We start from the raw sequence: 21,983 nt of genomic DNA, 5'->3' as shown, positions 1-21,983 counted from the left end.
CATCCTCTGTCTGTTTCTCATCCTCTGTCTCCCTCCCTCTGTCTCCCTCCCTCTGTCGCTCTCCCTCCTCCCTCTCTCTCTCTCTCTCGCCCTCTCTCCCTCTGTCGCTCTCCCTCCCTCTCTCTCCCTCCCTTTCCGTCTCTTCTTTCTCCTCTCTCTCCCTCTTCCTCTCCATTTCCCTTTTCTTCTCCCTCTCTCTTTTTCTCCCCTTCCTCTTCCCCTCCCTATTCTTCTCCATCTCGTTTCCCTCTCCCTCTCCCTCTCCTTCCCCATCCCCCACTCACTCTCATTCCCTCTCTCTCTCGCCCTCTCTCCCTCTGTCTCTGTCTGTCTGTCTGTCTGTCTGTCTGTCTGTCTGTCTGTCTGTCTGTCTGTCTGTCTGTCTGTCTGTCTGTCTGTCTGTCTGTCTGTCTGTCTGTCTGTCTGTCTGTCTGTCTGTCTGTCTGTCTGTCTGTCTGTCTGTCTGTCTGTCTGTCTGTCTGTCTGTCTGTCTGTCTGTCTGTCTGTCTGTCTGTCTGTCTGTCTGTCTGTCTGTCTGTCTGTCTGTCTGTCTCTCTCTCTCTCTCTCTCTCTCTCTCTCTCTCTCTCTCTCTCTCTCTCTCTCTCTCTCTCTCTCTCTCTCTCTCTCTCTCTCTCTCTCTCTCTCTCTCTCTCTCTCTCTCTCTGTGTCTGTCTGTCTGTATGTCTGTCTGTCTGTCTGTCTGTCTGTCTGTCTGTCTGTCTCTGTCTCTGTCTCTGTCTCTGTCTCTGTCTCTGTCTCTCTCTCTCTCCCTCTCTCCCTCTCTCCCTCTCCCTCTCCCTCTCCCTGTCTGTTTTTGGACCCCTGAAAAAGCGGCTGAAGCCGGTTCCTGGCCAATACCCTCTACCTAACTGTACTGCCTCGTTCACTACCAGTTGTATCCAATTGACGGTTCAGCAAGCTGCTCGGTCCTCCGTCGCTCCGGGTGGCGCTTGAACGCACTGTCGTCCCGGCTCCAGTCGGCCCCGTTCTCTGTGTCCCGCTCTCTCCTCTCCGGCCGCTCTCTCCTCTGCGGAGAGGGACGGGCGGGGCTCAGAGCGGCCCACCGCGACCTTCGCCGTGCGCCGCGCCGCCGCGCCGGTCGCTGTCAGTGGAGCGCCGTGTGTGACCGGCGCCGGATGTCCGCCATCCTGCGGACCGTGTCCAGTGTCCACATAGTGCGGCGGCGGACCGGTGTATCCGACAGGTGTGCTGCGGATCTCGGTGTGGTGTCCGATCGGGGACGGTCTGAAAGGAGGGTGGGATAGTGCGTAAGGCGGCCGGGACGCTCCGATAATGGGAAAGCCGGCGGTGCGGTAAGTAATTCACTTTCGCCCGCTGTGGGCGGTGTTGGGCAATGTGCGTCTGTGGAGAATGGACGGTGTGGTGTGATGGTCATGGGCCGCGCTATAAACCTGCGGAGAAATGCACAGCAAGGAAAACACGAAGCATGGGGTGTCAACGTAGTTCTTCGTATGTTTCATCTGCTTGTTTTGTTTTGAGGTTCGTCAGTTTATTATGTTCATGGAGTGATTTTGTCATCGTGTTTGCATAACCTCCGGTCACTGGCGAGTGGCGGATCCAGGGGGGAGGAGTATTTGGGGCAAATGCACCCATTCGAAATCGAGGAAAATTTGTCGTTCTCCTAGACTAGGGACTTTTACTACGAAAAGTTTGCTTTTAAAATGCACAACAACGCACATGGAGGAGAAATTCGAGTAGTTTTTACTTGGAGTTGATTTTGGGGGGTATGTCCCTTCCCCATGCGGAGTCCAGGAGCGGTTTTCTGGACCTACCAATGCCTCCGACCGCCCATGCATGGACACCTCACCCGCCCGCCCATACATACCTACGTAAACATTCACGATTGTGATACCGTGCTCATCACGAGCAACGTTGTTGTCCGATGTACAGTATGTCGTAACGACATGCGGCTCTTTCCTTGGCCAATGATTTAATCGCGGCTGTCGGGGTGCTAGCGCCAAGGTCATGTGAACGCCACTTCCTGCCCTGCAGCATACCAACGGAGGTATGGTGCAGCTGGCCACATCAAGCACACGACGCAGCCAGAGCTGGGGAGAAAGCTGCCACGCGCAGAGGTCACGCACCTGCTGCCTTGGCGAGAATCGTTAGGTGTGCGTTTACCGGAGGGTGCATGGGGCGCTCGCTGAATACTGCGTGCCCTCACCATCTTCGGCTCTGAAAAAGTGTGTTAGCCTTGACCAAACTCTGTGCGCGAGCGTGATAAGACGAGGCCTTCAAGGCTCTTTGCTGATGCGACTAAAAACTCCCAGGCTGTTAAAGGAACGGGGTCGGCGTCGAGACGTCGGCGCCCATCAGTTTGTCGGTGTTATTAGTCCCTGGTGCTCGGCTCCCGGCTGTTACGTATCTTTAAAGTCCAGTAAAATCATATTTATTCTGTCGACAATACCACCTATCCGATCCAAAGCTTTCGACAATGCTCTTGCCCAATGTTCAGTGCCGCCAGTCGCCCTTTTTCTGGTCGCCTGTTCCAAATGCAACCGGTTCGCTACCACTTTTTTGGAACGGATACCCTGTGACTGACCCTGTGGTTGCTGCTGACCCGCCCGGTGCCGAGCCTGACTTGCCTTTATGCAGGTACCGCAGGTTACACGGGCAGTCAGGCACCGCTGCTCGAACGAGCTAGGCCAATGTTATCCTCCAACTAATTCGTGAGACGCTTCTATTGATCTGGTCATATGTGGTATCAGTCGCAATTTTCCCACCCGATCGGAATAAGACTTGCAACATAAACCGACCAATGAAATCTGTTGATTTCATTGGTCGTATAGGTATGTGCATTGTGCAATTTGCATTCGTCCCTGCCTTCCTCGGAACAAACCCATCTGCATCCCCCTCACGTTTTTCTTTCCGGGCTGGTGGTCACCCCACGTGACAACCGTTGGTGAGGGCAGGTCTACACCTGGACCACTTCCTCTCAGGGGTGACCGTTTGAGCGGCAGGGCGGGCTGTCCTATCGGAGCATTCCCTTAAGTGGCGGATCCAGTGGAGGGCAAATAGAGCAATTGCCCCCCCCCCCCCCAAACATCACAATTTTAACATTGCTCCTGTATACAGTGCATGGAAAGAACCACTATATTGTGCTGGTTTGCCCCTCCCAAAACTCTGGGCTGGATCCGCCAGTGATTCCCTTCCCACTGGGACGGTCTCTGCCTCTGCGGTGCACCGTCGGTAGTCCTCACAGTCCAATGTCCCATCCTATCACATAGCTCTGCAATGGCCTTTTGAGGCCGAAAGAGCTTTCTCGCCACAAAACAAAAACGCAGGGGCTTGCAGATGCATGACATGTAATTGGTGTCTCTTCATCTTGTTTTATTGTCATTGGTGTGGCTCTTACAGCTTCCCGTTTAATATTTATCGCTTACACTTGTGTCAGAAACCCAGAAATGCCCCACAGTGAACCGCCGTGGAGTCTACCAACATTTAGACTATGTTTTGTGCCTTATGACAGGCAAAAATAAGTATATGACATTAATTTTCCACCAATCTTTGGCGTGGAGATGGCTGCAGATAACCGAGAGCATCGGCTACAATGACGTACGGCCCTGTACTGTTAATTATCGATGATCAAGAGCCAAACACCAATTTTATATCTTATTCCGCCTGCTGCTGCCGGCTACCATATGCCAAACTAAGCTCGTAGAGGGGGTTGACGCTCAACCCATTGTGAGGCCGAGTCTGATTCCATCTCCCGATGTGTGACCCTGAGCTGTTTTCTATTTTGCTGCACCCTGACGTACCTGAGGGACCGGTTGTCAGTCGTCTGTGCGATGCGGCATACCACCCTGTTCACTCCGGTCCACCCCCCCCCCCCTTCCTCGGCCGACCGCTGTATCTCCGGTGTGTGTATTAGTCTTGTCGTGGCGCCGGGCGGCGGTCACGGCGTGCACTCCGGGCCCCCGCCAGACTCCCTGCGGGCGCTCAGCGGATGTCCTTTCCGCGCTGGGAAGTCCTCGCTGCACTGGGGGGAAGTCTTTTCAATGGCTCGTGGCAAAACTGTATGCTGAAATGTCGTTTGTGATTTGATGCATAAATTGACCCAAATGGACCCAGACGTGTCTGCTTAAGTGCGATGTATCCGAACTGCTCCCTGTGTGCGGCTGTTTCAGAGAATCGTACCCTAACTGTGCTGTGTTTGTGTGCGTTTCAGCGCTATGGAAGCAGGCGACTCGCAGCTCTCCGATTCGGAGGACTCGGCTGACACGGTGCTGGTGCCGGGCGCTCGCCGAGCTCTCTGGGAGGCGCGCGCCCGAACGGCCCCCGCCCAGAGGTGCGCCAAGGTCTACACCTGGCTCAAGATGGAGGACGAGAACGGCAACCGGCTGCCGGTGCCGCTGCAGAACAGCTTTGAGGACCTGTTCGCGGCGCCGATCCGCACGGTGGCGAGCTCGGCAGCCGGCGGCTCCAAGGGGTCGCCGGGCCCCCGGCCTGCCCAGCAGAAAGACGGCAGTGAATCCAAGAAACGGACACTGGATGGCTCCAAGGACAATGTGAGCGGTGATGTTAAACGGACAAAGGTGGAAAACGGACCAGTGCCAGTGACAGACCGAAAAGTACAAAGCTCCAGGGGGGACAGTGCGAGTGAGAGGGGGGCGTTTTCCAGGGGAAAAGATTCTGTGCCTACGAAAAACCACAAAGTACAAAGTGACGAAAAGAGAGTGTCGAGTGACAAAGGCTCGTCCTCGAAAGAGTCGGGTCACAGCTCGGGTAGCCACCGAGACAAGTCGAAAGAACATCGGAAGCGCGACTCCTCGGAGCGCAGCGGCGGCTCGTCAGAGCGCAGTAAGGCGGGCAGTGATAGCGCGCGCTCACGGACCACCAGCGGCGGCTCGTCCGGCTGCGGCTCCGGGACATCCCCGCGCAGCGGCTCGTCCAGCTCAGACCGCAAGTCCACCGCGTCCGCCAGCCGCCAGTCGTCCTCCGGCTCCAGACCAGCCCACAAGTCGAGCAGCAAAAACAAGCCTCACAGGAGATCATCTGCCGAATCGTCTGCGTCGGAGGTCGGCTCCGCGAAAGGTGGCGACAAGATAAAGTCGCCTTGTAAGGGCGAAAAGGATAAGGCCAAAAGCGTTCCAGCTAAAAGTGCCGAGAAGTCGAAGGATAAGGAAAAGAGTGCATCAAACCCCAAGCCGTCTACCTCCAAATCCCATAATGACAGAAACGCTACGACCACCAGTGTAATTGAGAGCACCACAAGTGCCCTCTCTGTCGAACCCAACGGTACAAAGAAAGTACGCTTGAAGCATGCCAGCAAGTCAGGTGATAAAGATGGAAAATCCTCATCGTCAAAATCATCGGAGAAACCATCCAGTTCGACATCAGATAAAGGAAGGGCAACATCGGTCGAAAAAAGCACCAAATCGAACTGCCCTGACTCCCCACAGAACCACTCGAGTGACAAACATTCCACGAAACATCAAAAACGTAGCCAAAGTAAAAACCGGCACAAAGATACTTCTGACAGCGAAAAGAAATCAAAATCCAAGGAGCATTCAAAACAAGAGAAGCGTAAAAGCAGCACAAAATCACATAAAGAAGAAACATCCGCTAGTGTGGGATGCTCAGAATCGAAAAAGAGAGGCGAGAAAAGCTCTCCGACGCGAGAGCATTCTGACAGCAAGAAGAAGACCAAAGAAGCAACTGCCGGCAATGGCAGTTCGGCACCATCGGCACATGCCCCGGACAATCCACAGTGCGACACGGAGCGCGCGAATAAAACGTGCGATGGTACCGGAAGCTTAGACTCGAAGACGCCGAGTCCCATAATCGAGGACAAAACTCGACCCAGGTCCAATAGTTCTGGTTACAATGACTCAGGTTCATGCAGTTCAGATTTACTGTCTGAAGAGAAGCAACCGAGCCTTTCGCACTCGAATCGTGTGAAAATAGAAAAGGTGGATGCCCATACTGAAAGTCCGGGAGACGGCCATGTTTCTGCGGGGGCAGCGGACATGCCACCTGATGAGACCTCGTGCAGAAATGGGGACCGCCACTCGCCGAGTCACGAAGACGTCTCTGGGCCGGGCCGACCGGGGGATGGTGCCGGCGATATCCCCAAACACCCTCCGGCAAGTCCGTCAGATGATGGCAGTGTTGACTCTGTCCTGGACGACCCTGACATGGAGGGGTTCGACGAGTTCCTCGAGAACCTGGAGCGGGACATCACAGAGGGTGACTACTCTGGCCTGAAGGGCGCGCTCTCGTCGGAGCACAACAGTCAGGAGACGGAGGCCGACCCGCCCGTCAGAGTGAAGCAAGAGCCGGCTGATGACGGTCCCGTTGACGTGGATCCTCTGTCCGATCAGGCGATAGAGGAGACCGAGTCGGTGCCAGTAGAGACAGCAGACGCTGCACCAAAGCCGACGGAGGCGTCAACAGCGTTCGTTGCGCCGGAAGAGCCAGGGCTGTTCAGCTCTCGGTCGGTTCAGGGTCGGATCAGCCCACTTCAGCCCGTTTCCGATGACGGTTCGACCGGTGTCGGCGCGCCACCGCCCAGTGGGAGCGATGCTGTGTGCGGTATCGCCGGTACACCGCCGCGCCGGTCACTGTGGAGTGACTCGGAACAGACCATCCCTCTGCTGGAGCCCACGTCACCAGTGACCCTCCCCCGGTCACCGCACCGGTCGGCCGCTGCTGCCGCTAACGACTCCAGCGCTGTACCACCCGACGGGGCGACGAGCCGGGCGCCTGATGACTGGACGGTCCCAGCCGACCTGCCGGCCCCCCGCGCCAGCGAAGCTCCATCCGTAGACCAGCCGCCTCTCATCAGTATCTCTTCCAGCGACGACGATGATGGAACTCGCCGAGCTCCACCATCACCGAAGCACATCTTCACGCTCTCCAGTGACAGTGACGAGCCAGATGTGATCTGTATGCTGAAAGCGCGCCGACGGCAGGCCGAAACGTCTCAGAGTGGTGTACAGAGCCCGCTGAAACGCGCCGCACACGAGCCTCCTGAAGACTGCAGGCCGGAGAAGCGTGCCGCGCGCCTGAGTGGAGAGGATGTGATGACGTCAGATGTGGAGGACGATATTCTCACCGAGGACCTAGTGGCATCGCCGGCCTCGTCCCAGCGCGACGACATGCGCCACGAATCACTGGAAGATTCCACACATTGGGAGCAGCTGGAAAGGGTGGATTCGGTTGCTGGAGATAGCACGATGGATGGGGACGGCGTGCCGTCCGAGAGCGCTCCTATCTTCACCGCCGGCGCTAACGCTGTCTCTTCTGACACTGCCGTCGCTGCCACTGACGACAGTGCTGTCTTTCCTGATGCCACTGTCAGTGATAGCGCTGTCTCTCCTGCCGCTGCATCCGCTGCCTCTCCGCCCGCCAGCGCCGCTCCTGCCGACTCTGAGCCCACTGCCAGCGCCGCGGCGGGCACTGGTACCTCGCTGGCGGACCGGCTGGAGGACATCGAACGCCTCCTGGCGCGCGTGTCGGCGGCGGCGCCGAGTGGCGTCGAGTTCGACAGCGCGCGCGTCACCCTGGACCGTCTGCGCGAGCTGCTGCGCCTGACGGCCGACGACAGGGAGCTGGACGGCGAGCACTTTCTGCAGATGTGCTCCATCGCGGTGCGCAGCGTGCTCTGCGCCGCCTGTCAGGTGCTCGACGTGCCTGAGAAGGGCGAGGAGGGTGCCGGGCCGGAAGGAGAGCAGGGCGGACCCCTGCCGACCGACAACGAGCGCCTCACGGAGACGGCGACTGGGGCCAGCGAGGCTGACGAACATCGGAGCCAGCACACCTGGAAACAGCTGTCACCCAGCATACCGCCCGAGCTCTGCACGCCCATTAAAGGTACGCAGAACTTTGTGTTGTCGCCTAGCATGAATAGTGACCACGCTTGCTGTTGTATTGAATTGCTGAGTTCCTAATGCATTTTGTTTGCTAGCTGCTCCCACCGTAGCCAGACTATGAATTGCAACGCTTGAACCTTGGCGTTCTTGTGTCGTCTTTTAGAAATTAAGTGCGTTACTTGTGAATGAATGGCCTGTGGGAAGCCGTTTGCATTCATACCATGGTATGCCCATTGGCTCCACTAAATTCATTTTGTTAGGTGCGAGCGAGCGTGAAACAAGCGAACTGTGTAGTTTACAGATACAAAGAATATGCTGGCGTCTCACGGTGCAACCCGTTAGTCTTCCCGGGTTTAGCTTGATCAATCCTTGAGCCTTTGCAAGATAAGATAGTGCCAGGCTGACCAAACTGAAAGGATAAGGACTATGCTCGGTGCCAATGCCAGTTGTGTTATCTTGAGTGCACGGCTTGAGTGAATGATGCCAGGCAGCGTATGATACTGATATGATAATGATATGATAATATGATGTGATATGATATGATATGATAGGACTAGGCCAAGCAAGGTCCAAGGAAGGTGGTTCATTGGACCCCCCCCCCCCCCCATTCCTTTGGCCCCTGATGGAGCTAGAGCTTATCAGAAAACTCGAGCGTGGTATCCGTGGCGAGAAGAAGCCGATAATACTCAATTTTAAGGTTCTATGTCAATGGCAGACTTTCCAGGTCAGGTCGATGACCCAACAGTCGGGAAAATCGGGAACTTCTAGAAATTCTAAAAGTGAGGTTGCTAGAGGTTCTCGGGGTCCTAATTTCGAATTGTATGCTTTCATCAAAAATATACCATTAGGGGTAGGTCAGGTCAGATCAGGTCGGCCAGTACGCGTCCCTCTGGCTATCCATAGTAGTTGTTAACCACCCCTGGCAGCTTCGTCAAATGCCGTGTAGACACCAAAACTACTACTCAGATGTTAATTAAATAGGTGCTAAATTATAAATCAGCTCCAAAAACTACGCTAGAAATTTGTTTAATTCGAAAAAGTGAACCAGTCATTGAAGATGAAAGACCTTGACCTGACTTTCTCGTGGTCTTAACACCCGCGATAATGCATGGGACATTTCACATGCTTGTACCTTCATAATAACAAGAAGTCTGGAAACGTAAGGAAAATGTCCGCTGACATACGCCGAATCGCAATGCCGACCTGATATGATCTCTAGAAACAGGTCAAAGGTTATCTGGGTGAGGGTCATGAAATCCTCAGGGGACGTGTAAAATTGTTAAACTCGAGGGTGCTGCGCCGGTAAGGTGACCGCAGCGAGGCATTTGATCATGAATGCGGCAAGACGGACACGCGCCACGACGGCCAGGCGCCGAATTCCAGCTGAACGCCCCCACACTCTCGGCTGTGACCGCACAGCACACAGGGTCGGCTAATGAAACCGTAATACATAGCCACCGGCCAGATGTCGGCGGGGTCCCCAGAGCGACAGCGGACTGCTAGGCTGGCGCTGAAAGTTTCGTCGCGATCGGGCGCTTTTCACACGAGTTAGGCATTCGCGAAAAAAAAAAACGGGAGAGTCCATCTGATCCCTTTCCATAGTGCGCGGATTTAGGGATTAGCTTTTAGCTCTATCGCTGAGTTTCTTACGCCTCTTATCTTACCTGGTATCTCTACTCTTTTCTGAACTTCATTAATCCCCATCGTTACGGGTTTATGGATTTCGATGTATGAGCATCTTCCCTGGTGTACGGGATTAATGTATTTTTTTCGATATGTGCGACTTGGGTTCATTGTTTCTTTTCTTTTTCTTTCATTAGCCCTTGTTCATTGTTTCTCTTTTTCTCGCATCGGCCGTTGCTATTGTTTGTTTTTTGTTTCGAAGAAATTGCCTAAAGCTTTCATTGAGCACAGTTGTATGAAATCCCTTTAACCCAACATTTGAACTTTTACAGGGGTCTTGCTAATGTCTTTTTTCGTTGTTTTTTTTTTCTCTGGAAGGCGGAAGCTCGCATTGTTAGTGGATTCAGTTGCTAGTGGTTAGTACTCCAATTGTACCTTGACTGGTGCTAAAGATGAATGCGACTAAGCAGTTTGCGTGGCCCGAATATTATGAAAAATAAATTAACATTCATAGGGCATTAGCAATCATTTATCTTCTTACGTATCACAAATATTATACCTCCTGTTGGACTGATGCTGGTGCTGCCGCCTGGTCTCTCATGGCAACTATTGGTACATGCCTGGGTTGTACGTGTTGAATTTGATTTCTTAGTTAGGCTACCTACTAACTAGATCGATCATCTGGGAATAATAATTCGACGATTTCTCCTTTGGATATGTGGACCAATTCACATTCACTCGCATGTTTTACATATAAAATGGAAGATTTCCATCGATTGGGACTGGTGATTGTGGAAAGCTGCATGTGTGGGTGTCTTAGGCTCGTTTCAGTATCCTTATAAGTTATACTGGTTGGGCCGATGGTGCTCAAATTTGGCATGTCCTGAGAGGCTTGTTGTTTCTTGATTACCACCGCCTCACATTGCCTCACATTATTGATTTGTGCATGGATTGTGCACACCCCTATATATCTAGGGAACGATCTGGTTAGATCGCTGCAGTTGTGCTGATCAATAAAGTCAGTAAGATATACGGTTCTTGAGTCCCACTACTATCTGTCGATATGGGATGTGTTTCGTGATTTGGCTAGTTGGTGTCGTCTGATTGTTTCTCAGAAGCTGGGCCAAATTTTAAAGTGTCGTGTCAGCTGTTTGGCGCTCGCTCGTTAATCGTCAAAAGGCACATTGAAAGATCATGTTTGCCGTCCGAAATAGTTTGTTTGTTTTGTTTCTAATCGCATGTTTGAGTGGTGGCTGGGTGGTCGGGTGCGGGCCGGGCCGGGCCGGGCCGGGCCGGGCCGGCGCCGCCCCTCGCTGGCTGAGGAGTGACGCGCCGCCCGCGTACCTCCTCAGATGCCTTCGGGGAGCAGTACTTGAGCTCGCTGCCGCCGGAGCGCGCCGGCCGGCTGGTGCTGACGGCGCTGCGCCGGCTCGGCCCCGACTACTGCCCCACGCTCGTCAGCGGCAGTCAGCTCAGCGCCGTCTTTACCGCCACGGAGCTCGGCCGGGCCACCCAGTGGCCGGGCGGTAAGCGCTGGGGCAATCAGATCTTCTCCGTGTACTGGAGTCACCTGAACGCGGACAGCGGCGCCCGTGGTCGGCTCCAGCGCGAACTGCTCTCGGGCTTCGACCTGCTGTTCCGGCCGCCGCCGGTGGAATGCCCCGACACGAACCTCAAACAGAATATGGACGCGCACTGCGAGTTCCTGCCGCTCAACCCGTTCTGCGTCAACGAGACTGGGGTGGTGGCCGGCGCGGTCGGCGGTCCGCCGGGCGTGTGTCGGCCCGACCGTCCCCAGTGGCGGGCGGAGACACTGCACGGCGCCCAGGACACCCTGCCCGGCTCCTCACCGCATCCTGACCCCACGAGACCTCCTCACAGCGCCCCTGTGGCGCCGGTACCTCTCAGCTTCAGCGGGGCCCCTTCTTACGGCTACAGCTGCCCCCCACAGGGCGCCGCACCCTCTGGTCACAGTGGGTCTCCGCCGTGCCCGCCCCCTCTCGGCCGCACCGATCCATGGAGCCACCACTCCAGTTCTCGGCCAAATCAGCTGCATCTCGTCTGCTATGGCCCTCAGCCAACTGCCTTCGGTGGCCCCCAGGCGGGCCCTCCTCAAGGTTTCAATGAAGCCCCGATGGGCCCTCCTCACAGCTTTAGTGGCTCCCCAACGGGCCCGCCTCAAGGCTTCAGCGGGTCCCCGCCGGGTTTCCCTCAGACCTACAATGGGTCCCCGCCGGGCCCCTCACAAGCTTTCAATGGGTTCTCGCAGGGCTCTTTCCACAGTTTCATTGAAACCCAGCCAGGTCCACTACATCATGGCTTTAACGGGGCCCAGCAGGGCTTGCTCGGACACTCGCCAGACCATTTGCATGGCTCTAATGGGTCTCCGCCAGACCCCTCTCAGGGCTTTCATTGGCCCGCGTTGAGTCCTCACAACTACAATGGGACTCCGGGCCCGCCTTACGGCTTCAATGGTCCCCATCCCGGTCCGCCGCATCACAGCTACAGTGGGCACGCCGCTTATAACCCTGCAAATCCAACACATCCTGGGTACAGCGGGTCCTGGGCGGGCCGCCTCCCCACGCTGTCGCCGCCGCCGCCACCGCCGCTGCCGTCGTCGCCGCCGCCTGCGAAGCCACATCCCCCGCCGCTGCTGACGCCGCCTGCGAAACCGCCGCCTCCGCCGCCGACAAAGTCGCCTCCGAAGCCGTCGTCGCCGCCGGCTTCGACCCAGGCTGCTGACGCGGCCAGCCCGGAGCCACAAACCGCCTCCGGCTCCCCGGCACCACAGGTCGACTCTGAGAGGGAGCAGCTCTCTGGGTCAGGAGCCGAGGAGCAGCTCTCTGTGTCAGGAGCTGAGGAGCAGCTCTCAGGTACCGAGGAGCAGCTCCCGGGGACCGAGTCGTGTTCACAGCATGCAGAGTCGGAGCCAGAGACCGTACACAGGGCGGAACAGGAGTCTGAGCCAGCGCTGAGCTGCGGCCCGGAGCCGCCGCAGGAGTTGGAGCAGGAGCTGGTCAGCAGTCAGGAGTTGGAGCTGGGCGCGGAGCTGGAGCTGGAGCCGGACCGCGCCACTCCCGCCCGGTCACCGGACGGGGATTCGGACCGAGCGTCTCTCTCCGAGCAGGACTATGACTCGGACATGAGTCTCGGCATCAGCTCCATGGAGGACGGAGAGCTGGGCTACGACCCGGGCGAGCTGAGCGACGCGCCGCCCGATACCAACCAGCCGGCGGCCGCGGAATCCGACACGCCCGCCAGGCCCGCCACGGGACAGGCTGAGGCGTCCGCCGGGCCCGCCACGGGGCAGGCTGAGGCTCCCGCTAGGCTCGCCACGGGACAGGCTGAGGCGCCCGCTAGGCCCGCTACGGGACAGGCCAAGCTGCCAGCCGGGCCCGCCACGGGGGAGGGCGAGGCGCCCGCCGGACCCGTCTCGGTACAGGCAGAGACGCCCGCCAGACCCGTCTCGGGACAGGCAGAAACGCCCGCCGGACCCACCACAGGACAGGCCGAGGTGATCGCCAAGTTCGCCTCCGAGCAGGACGGACGGACCGCCAGTGCCGTCTCTGAACAGGACGGACGGACCGCCAGTGCCGAGTCTGTGACGTCTGATCAGCAAGACTCTGACTCCCTGGAGGAGGGCGAGCTCGTGTCGAGCAGTGGCGAGGATCTCGAGCCGCCGGCCGTCCGACCCCGCAGCCGGGAGCTACCCCTGCAGTACCGTCAGCCGCCGGCCGGCCGGCGCTACTCCCGCACACCGCCCAGACGACCACCGTCGCACGCTCCGAGTCCGAACCGAGCGCCGCGCCGCCGGTCGGGCGTCACTGCGGTGAGCGTCGTCCTGCCGCCGAGCCGAGCCGCGCCGGTGATCCGCCAGATCGCGATCGACCAGCAGCCGTTCCCAATGCCAAACAGTCGCCGCGGAGACCGGCGGGCAGCGGCGGCGGACGACGAGGCGGAGGATATCTCGAGCGACGCAAGCCTGGGTACCGACTCGGCGGCAGTTCGTGCTGGCGCAGATGCACCCGGAACACCACCGGCCCAGCCAAGGACGGAGACACCGGTGATGACGGCGCCGGCGGCGGAGTCTGACGGCGCAGCCCCTGAGACCAGCCCAGCCGACGTGTCGCCCAGTAAACGACACATCATCAACGTCGACCTAATGCGGCAGCGGCTGGCCGCCGTCCGGCAGCAGCACAGTCTCATCCAGCCGGCGGCCGCCGTGGCGCTCTCGGACGCGCTGGAGCTGACAGAGTCCGTATCGTCGGACAGCCTGCCGGCCACGGCTCCATCAGCAGCGGGCGCTGAGGACAGAGAGCAGCCGGAGCACCCACCGCAGCAGCAGCGGGAACAGGAAACAGAGTCGGGCGAGCAGACACTGAGTGAGATCAGCCGGGAGGAGTCCGGTGGGTCTCCACGGCCCAGCTCCCAGCTGTCGGAGGTCTCTGTCAGCTCCGCGGCTAGTCGGTCAGAGCCGGAGAAGCGGACGGGGTCGCCACTGGAGCAGCCGCCGGAGCAGCCGCCGCGTGTGGACCAACCGTCAGCGGCGCCGCCAGACGAGTCTGACGCGCTCTCAGCGCAGCCTTCGACCAGCGAGGCCGCCGCCCGGAACCGAGTCACCCGCAAGGAGCGGCCGGTGACCGCCGGCGCCCCGGCCGTCCGCCAGTCCTCGCCGGCTGTCCGAACGCCAGCGGCCGGGGATGCGCGGCCGGGCGTCTCCAGCTCGGACTCCGAGTCAGACACGGTGCGCGTGGTGGAGGACACGAGCGACCCGGAGCTGGAGGCAGCGCCGGCGCCGGCTCCGACCCCGTCTCCGACGGGCCGCGTGCGCAGCAGCCGGCCGGCCGAGCGGCGTGCCGGCGCCCGGTGAGTGTCCTGCGGCGGCGGGCCGCGCGCCCCGCCCTCCCCGGTCATCGCGGTATTAACGTAGCCAGAGATGCGCATGTGTACATAAATACGTTACTTGCAAATAGGCTTCACTTGTACTGCCAGGTGGTTTGAGCATGCCCCCTTGGTCTGAGTTGAACATGGCGGTTGTTGGAGGACCCTGCGTGTAACCCCGTTCCCCGGGTGGTGGTCTAGGCTGTAGTTAGTCGTGCCCGGCTGTCTCCTGAGCCCACCGCTGGCTCAGCTGTGCGCTCTGTCGTGTCACCTCCTCTCGGCTGACCAGTGTCCGCTCTGGCTCGCTGTAGGCGGACGGCGGAGTCCCGGCGGTCTAGTCGCAGCGCCCGTCGGGTCCGCGCAGGTGACCACCACCGGACGGGCCGCGCCAGGTGAGCTGGTCCACTCAGTAGGAGCCAACTGGCACCGGCACTCAGTATTAGCTAATCAGCACCAGTATCACACAGTATAAGCTGGTCCGCTCAGTATGAGCTAAGTAGCTGACCAGCACTCAGTATTAGCTAATCAGCACCAGCACACTGTATGTCGAGCTGGGCAGCACCGGTATCAGCACACAGTATGAGCTGGTCCGCTCAGCACCGGCACTTAATATGAGCTGGGCAGCACCAGTAGCAGCACACAGCATGAGCTCAGAGCTGATCCGCCCAGTATGAGCTGGGCCGCCCTGGTCAGTACCGGCACTCAGTATCAGTTGATGGGCACCAGTATATACTCAGTAGTAGCTGATACGCTCAGTGTCGACTGACAGTGTGAGGTGATAGCATCCTTAACGAGCTGAACAGTAACAGCTTAGCAGACGGTATTAGGTGACCGCTCTGTATGAAGTGGTCACCGACTAGCAGTGGTGCACGATATACATAAGCTTAGTGAGTACTAGAACTCCCTGCGATACAAATAGAACTTCGTTTGGTTATCTACATGACTAATCGATAGCAAATTCGAGCAAGAAGTTATTAAGAGCATCAAATTCGAGCAAGAAGTTATTAAGAGCATGTTGATATTCAGCGAGTTACGGCTGTGTAACAAACAGACAACATAGTTGTGATAGCTGCGAAACTCTGCGCATTTCCCAGTTTCACAAACAATATAATTGCTATCATAAATAACAATTATCATTAACAATAACGTGCTAAGTCAGGGGTGCCCAAACTTTTCCGCTCACAAGGATCCCCTAATAGCTGAGGGGATTTCGCTGAGACTTGACGAATAGGTGGACATTGACCAGAAATGCATGTTCATGAACTATACGGCTCACGACTGGGCGGGTTGGGGACTGCACGTGCCCCTGTGCAGGGGTCATTTTCACACCTCGGGAACGGCTGGGCGATAGCGCTCAAAGCTGTTTTACCGTTGTCAATCGGCTAGGAGAGTGGCCCGTACAAGTCAGTTGGAGCTTACTCACCGTACTTCTGTCCGTGCAGGGCTCTTTGTCTCGCTCGCTCGTTTGTCACCCAAATTAACGCTCCAGAACATACCAAGGCTGCACAGAGACTGCCTCTAGAAAATGCTTACGCTCCACTGGTCATTTCTTAGGGAGGATAGTCGCACTGGATCTTTGTATATTATTACTAGAAAACTTATTGCGAAGCTGTGCATTGTATATGATGGACAAGTAATGTGCTGTTCGCCCTCCCCCGAAATTATGTGCCGTGCCTTATTCTCTAGTGCCCGCAATTACTGAATTTTCCCATAGCTCTGCAAAAAGTGATGCATATTGAGACGGGCTCAGAATTTATGTATAATCTTCTATTTTTAACAAAGCTCCTACTTGCGTTTGTGTGGCACCATTTAGCTGACTTTGAAATTCACGGGCTTGTTTCACGTGCTGCTTGTGACTCGCAGGATTGTAACATATGCACAGTGTACCATGATACCTACGGATGATTTGTGTTGCATTTGCACTTCCCAATAACGCTGTCCCAATAACCGAAATATTGGTTCTGTGTATATATATTTTAAGTAAGCCACGTTTTCGTGGAATGGTTATGTTTGTGGCAAATGTATGTAGCTCTTCACGTATCAACTATTTATTCATAATGCGTATTATTCTGTTCATAGTGGTGTCTGTCATTGGCTGCGCCCCGTGCTGAGAAAAGTAGATAAAGCTATACCACCTCTTGAGACGACAGATGGCCAGACAATTACTGAAAGCAAGGACAAAGCATCGCTTCTTAACAACTTTTTTGCAGCACAATCAAACATTGATGTTCCCGATACCCACGCTACCCAGTTGACTTCACAGCCGGTACCTTTTCCAACCTTAAATTCGATTAACGTAAGCAGTCAAGAAGTCCTAAAAGCCCTGAATGCCTTAGATCCAAATAAATCAACTGGTCCAGATGAACTCCCCGCTAAAATTTTAAAGCTTACTGCTATTATCATTGCCGAGCCATTAGCGAAGATATTCAATAAATCACTAAATGAAGGCATCTTTCCAGGATCTTGGAAGCTTGCTAATATTAAACCAATCTTTAAAAACAAGGGATCGCCATCACATGCATCGAATTACCGCCCAATTAGCCTCCTATCTTGCCTCTCAAAAGTTCTTGAGAGACTGGTATTCAAGCATATATATGAGCATTTAATGAACAACAATCTTCTCACTGAAAAACAAAGTGGCTACAGGCCAAATCATAGCACCCAGTTACAGTTGATGTACCTTTCACATAACTTGTACAAGTCTATCGACAATGGAAAAGACTTTACTGCTATATATTTGGACATTTCCCGATACTTTGACAAAATTTGGCACACGGGTCTTCTTCATAAATGTAAATACGAATTTGGAATAACCGGCAACCTTCTAAATTGGCTCACTTCTTACTTATCAGATAGAAGGCAGCGTGTGAAAATAGAAGACTCCTATTCAACCGTTCTCACTACTAATGCAGGCTGTCCACAAGGCTCGGTCCTGGGTCCTCTCTTGGCTCTTCTGTATTTAAACGATCTATCTAACAAAACATCAAACGAAACTCTATTTTTTGCAGATGACACATCTATGTATGCTTCACATACGTCAGCCACTTTGACTGAAGTGGAAAATTCCCTGCAAAACGACTTGAACGAAATTTATAAATATGGGGAGAAGTGGTTGATTACATTTAATGCTACAAAAACAGTTCAACAGACATTCAGCAACAAGCAAACTGATAAAAGCTTGCCTCATTTAACTTTTGGAGGAGAACTCATACCCATACACAAAAACCATAAGCACTTAGGCCTTACGTTTTCTGAAGACTTGATGTTCAAGGAGCACGTCAACGAAATAATAAGCAAAGTAAACAGAAACTTAGGACCCCTGTACCCGATAGCGTCATATCTACCTAGAAAGATACTAGAGCAAATATACACACTTTACATAAGACCCTACTTCGACAACTCAGACATGATCTACGACGGACTTATAACGACCAGCGACGCAATTAGACTTGAAAGACTCCAAAATAGGGCTGCTAGAGTTATCACCGGCACCCTAACTCGGACTTCATCTGACAAACTCAGAACAGACCTGGGATGGTCTACCTTATCAGAAAGACGAAAACAACATAAACTTAGTATGTTCTATTCTATCATTAACAATCCAAAAATCCCATCCTATATCAAAGAAATAATACCACCACAACGAATCAATCAAATCGATAGACCCTTAAGAAACGCAACAACAAGAACGGAACCAGTCAATCGTACTAAAAAATATCATAATTCGTATGTTCCATCAACTACGAGACTTTGGAATCAACTTAAGGAAGAGAGCAGAGCTCTGAGGACAAAAAAGGCATTCAACAAAGAAATTTACAAAATGCAGGCAAAAGAGCACCCACTGAAATATTATTCCCTGGGTAAGAAAATAGGCAACTGTCTATTAACGAGGCTTAGAGTAGGAATGTCAAAACTAAATGCGCATCAATTTACAATACAAAGAGTAGATTCGCCGAGTTGTCACTGTGGCAACGAGTTGGAAAATGTTAAACACTACTTTCTTCACTGTCCATCATATGAAGAACAACGACGAACCTTATACAGATTCATCACCCATAATATTTGTGAAGACTTCGCCCTCAAACCAGACTCATATAAACTGAATCTCCTCCTACACGGTACAACCAACGACCACGAACAACTCCTGACATTAGCACAACAGGTCCAAAATTATATTACGTCAACTAAACGTTTTTAATGACATCATGTACACCCTCGTCTGTAGTTCTGGGAACCCCTGGCACTGCTGCTGCCGGCTGCTGATCCATCTTTATTACTGAGCGGGTAAAAGAAACCACACCTACACGAGCGGCGGTCAACAAGTAGTCAATAAATGAATAAGTAAGCAAACGCATAGATAATAAGGTAAAAAGTGTACGAAATCAAAATGCTGATTGAGCAAAAGGCGCCATGAATCAAGTGCTAAGGCACTTTTGCGCCAATTGCATGTTCATCTTATTTTTATTTCTGTCCATTTATGTTTGTAATAAAATTCGTTGTGTGTGTGTGTGTGTGTGAGTAAATTGACCCTAACCGTCTCATCCCTCCCCGCGTGTACTCAGTGTGGCCAGTGTCTGACTGTTCCGTGTGCTCTTCCAGGCGCAGCTCAGAGGGCGGCTACTGGGCCCGCTTGTGAGACCACCTGCTCACCATCGTCTCCGACCGAGACCCTGGTGGCGCTGCTGGCCGCCACCTTCGGAGCTGTGACCCAACGCGGCCCGGCCGGAGGAGCGGCGACCGCGGCCAGAGCGCCGCCCGCGGCCGGAGCGGCGACCGCGACCAGTCAGGAGGCACAGGCCGCCGATACGCCCCACCAGGAGACACAGTCACCGCGTGTGTCCAGTCCGGATACAGGAGCTGTGTCCGCTGGGGATACAGGGACTGTGTCCAGTCAGACACAGTCCCCGGGTGTGTCCAGTCAGGATACAGGGCCGCCGGACGGGCCGGCACCGGAGGCGAATGATACAGACAATCACAGCCAGGAACCTGAGTCGCTAGATAGCTCTAGTCATCGTGCAGTATCCGTGAACGATGATCCAACATCAGTGGCAGCAGACCAATCTGATCAGGCTACAAAGTCTGCAGCTCAGTCCACCCAACCGATCGGACATGCTGACAGCTCTTGCCAGTCCGCAAATTCCGATGGCACATCTTACAAGCTGGACGACAACCAAGCTATGCAATCTGCAAGTCAGTCAAAACAAGATGTACCTGAAAATCACAGCCCAAAACAAGATGCATCTGAAAATCCCAGCCTAAAGCATAATGTATCTGAAAAGCTCAGCCAAGAGACTAACACAACAATGAATAGTACCCAATCGACAGATCCTACTGAAGAACGAACCCAGGGGATGTCTGAAGACAGCGCCACTCACGCGGAATCTCCTGCCGGGAAGTCTGCAGCTGTGTTATCGGAGAGCGAGTCTCGGCCGACCGACCCCGATGCGGCTTCAGAGACCGACGTTGGACCTCCTCTGGAGCGGACACCCAGCCTGACGTGCTCGAGCTTAGGCAGCGCCCCAGAGCTGGTGCTGGACACGTGGGGTGAGCTGGATGACACCGGCGCCGAGCCGCCGCCACCATCAGCCGCGCAGCCGTCCACCGAGCCGTCGTCCCCGGGACGCTCTACGGAGCCCGTCTCTCCGGAGCTTACTACCAAACCCGCATCTCGGGGACGCTCTACCAAACCCGCATCTCCAGGACGCTCCACGGGGCCCGTCTCTTCGGAGCGTACTACCAAACCCGTCTCTCCTGGACGTTCGACCAAACCTGTCTCTCTGGGACGCTCCACGGGGCCCGTCTCTTCGGAGCGTACTACCAAACCCGTCTCTCCTGGACGTTCGACCAAACCTGTCTCTCTGGGACGCTCCACCGAGCCCGTCTCTCCGGAGCGTACTACCAAAGGTTTATCCTTGGAAAGTTCTACCAAGCCCATCTCTCGAGAACTTTCTACAGAGCCCGTCTCTTCAGAATGCTCTACCAATCCCGTCTCTCCGGAAAGTTCTACCAAACCTATCTCTCCGGAAAGGTCTACCAAGTCTGTTCCTGTGGAAAGTTCTACCAAATCTCCGGACAGCTCTACCAAGTCTGTTCCCGTGGAAAGTTCTACGAAGCCCTCCTGTCCGGAGCGTTCTACGCAGCCTGTCTCTCCAGGACGTTCTACGAGATCTGACTCCCCGACGAGTGCGATCGAAATCATCACATCTGAGTCGGAGCTCGACTTGACGCCAAAGTCTGGGGCGAAGTCTGAACCGGAAAAGAAGCCGGACCCGGCACCGGGGCCGCGGCCGCAGCCCGGTCGCTGTAGCGACTGCGGCGAGATGCTGGAGGCCCTCTTCGGCAGCGTTTTGCTGCGTCACCGCAAGGTGTGCAAAGGCCGCCAGCTAAAGCGGTGCCGTCAGTGCGACGCGCTCGTGGCCCGGTGTCGGCTCGCGATACACCGTGAACGTGACTGCGCCATGCGGCCGGCCAGGCGGCAGAAAGTCTTTGGCGGCCCAGGCGGCGTCTGCATGCACTGTAAGGAGCTGGTAGACAACTTTACGACACACAACCCGATCTGCCGGCAGAGGTACGGCGGGCGGGCGGCGGAGCGGGGCCGCGCGTGCGACCGCTGCCAGCAGCTGGTGCACGGCCCGTTCGCCATTCACAGGACCCGCTGCCCGGCGCGGAGGGGCCGGGGCGCCCGCAGGCCCCCGGGCCGCTGAGACACACTCGCGGACAGGACACGGGGGAACACCGGCCCAGTGGTGCCACTGCTAATTTGCTCAGGTGTGAGACTGATACTATGCGTTGGGGCGTGTGTAAAGGGCTGTGATAGGATTAGTTTAGTTGCAGTGCGGATCGGTATCGCGTGGGGTGTCCGGGTTTCCAAGGAGTGCACTTGATTGTTACATCATGCCACGGATAGTGAGAAATTGTGAGCGTGGTTTGGTATATTGGAGTGTGCTGGGCGAGAAGTGCGTGTTCTGGTCGTCAGTGCCGGGGGCGGCGCGGTATGCAGTGTTCCTGTCATTGCCACGTTCTGTAGTCTATACCATTGCGCCTGGTCTCATCATGCCGGTGATACCGTCTGATTCTCAGCCTTCATCGCGGTATGGTCGTAGTATCGTCAGTTGTATTCAATGAACGGTGTATATTTTTATATTTCACTGAGAAAGTGTTTTCGCTGGCATTATTGTGTTCATTGAATCAAATACACCTGTTTTACGACCCACCACGCACTGTATATGGATTCGTAATTCTTTCATCCATGGTTTAGCGACTTGTCTCGTAGATCTTGAATTAGGTATTATTTTCATGGTCTGTACTTCCATTGAGTAGCTTTAACAATTTTATAGCGATAGATGCGCCCAGCGAGACTGTGGCGAGTATCTGTGATGGGAGGTGGTATGAGTGATGCGTGCAGGGGTCGCGATGGGTCATCAAATAGTAGTTCAGGGAGAAACAGCACTCATGCTCGGCGTTCGGAAGGTGAGGATCGGGGCAAGGCCGTATAAGTTAGGTAAGATCGTCCGGGCTCGCTAATGTTACAAATCTGCAACACTACGGTGACGTCACCGGGGCATACGCTCCCTGGCTCCATCCGGACCCTGATGCGGCAGCTGGAATCGCTGCTAACCGAAAAATTACTGGTGCAATAGCGC

At 55.2% G+C, this 21,983-nt stretch overlaps 1 protein-coding gene across 1 annotated transcript; it reads left to right on the top strand.

Moving 5' to 3' along the window:
- The first annotated feature begins 934 nt into the window (after positions 1-934).
- On the top strand, positions 935-21,553 carry LOC122386259. The gene is made up of 5 exons (XM_043375294.1): positions 935-1,314; positions 4,191-7,837; positions 10,812-11,356; positions 12,095-14,325; positions 18,940-21,553. The coding sequence occupies exons 1-5, from the start codon at positions 1,295-1,297 to the stop codon at positions 18,974-18,976; spliced, it is 6,480 nt and encodes a 2,159-aa protein (XP_043231229.1). The 5' UTR covers positions 935-1,294; the 3' UTR covers positions 18,977-21,553.
- The last annotated feature ends 430 nt before the right edge of the window (positions 21,554-21,983 follow it).

Source organism: Amphibalanus amphitrite, unplaced genomic scaffold, assembly GCF_019059575.1.
Source record: "Amphibalanus amphitrite isolate SeventyFive unplaced genomic scaffold, NRLGWU_Aamphi_draft 000245F_arrow, whole genome shotgun sequence".
Classification (NCBI taxonomy): domain Eukaryota; kingdom Metazoa; phylum Arthropoda; class Thecostraca; order Balanomorpha; family Balanidae; genus Amphibalanus; species Amphibalanus amphitrite.
This window is presented reverse-complemented; position numbering and strand designations above follow the sequence as displayed.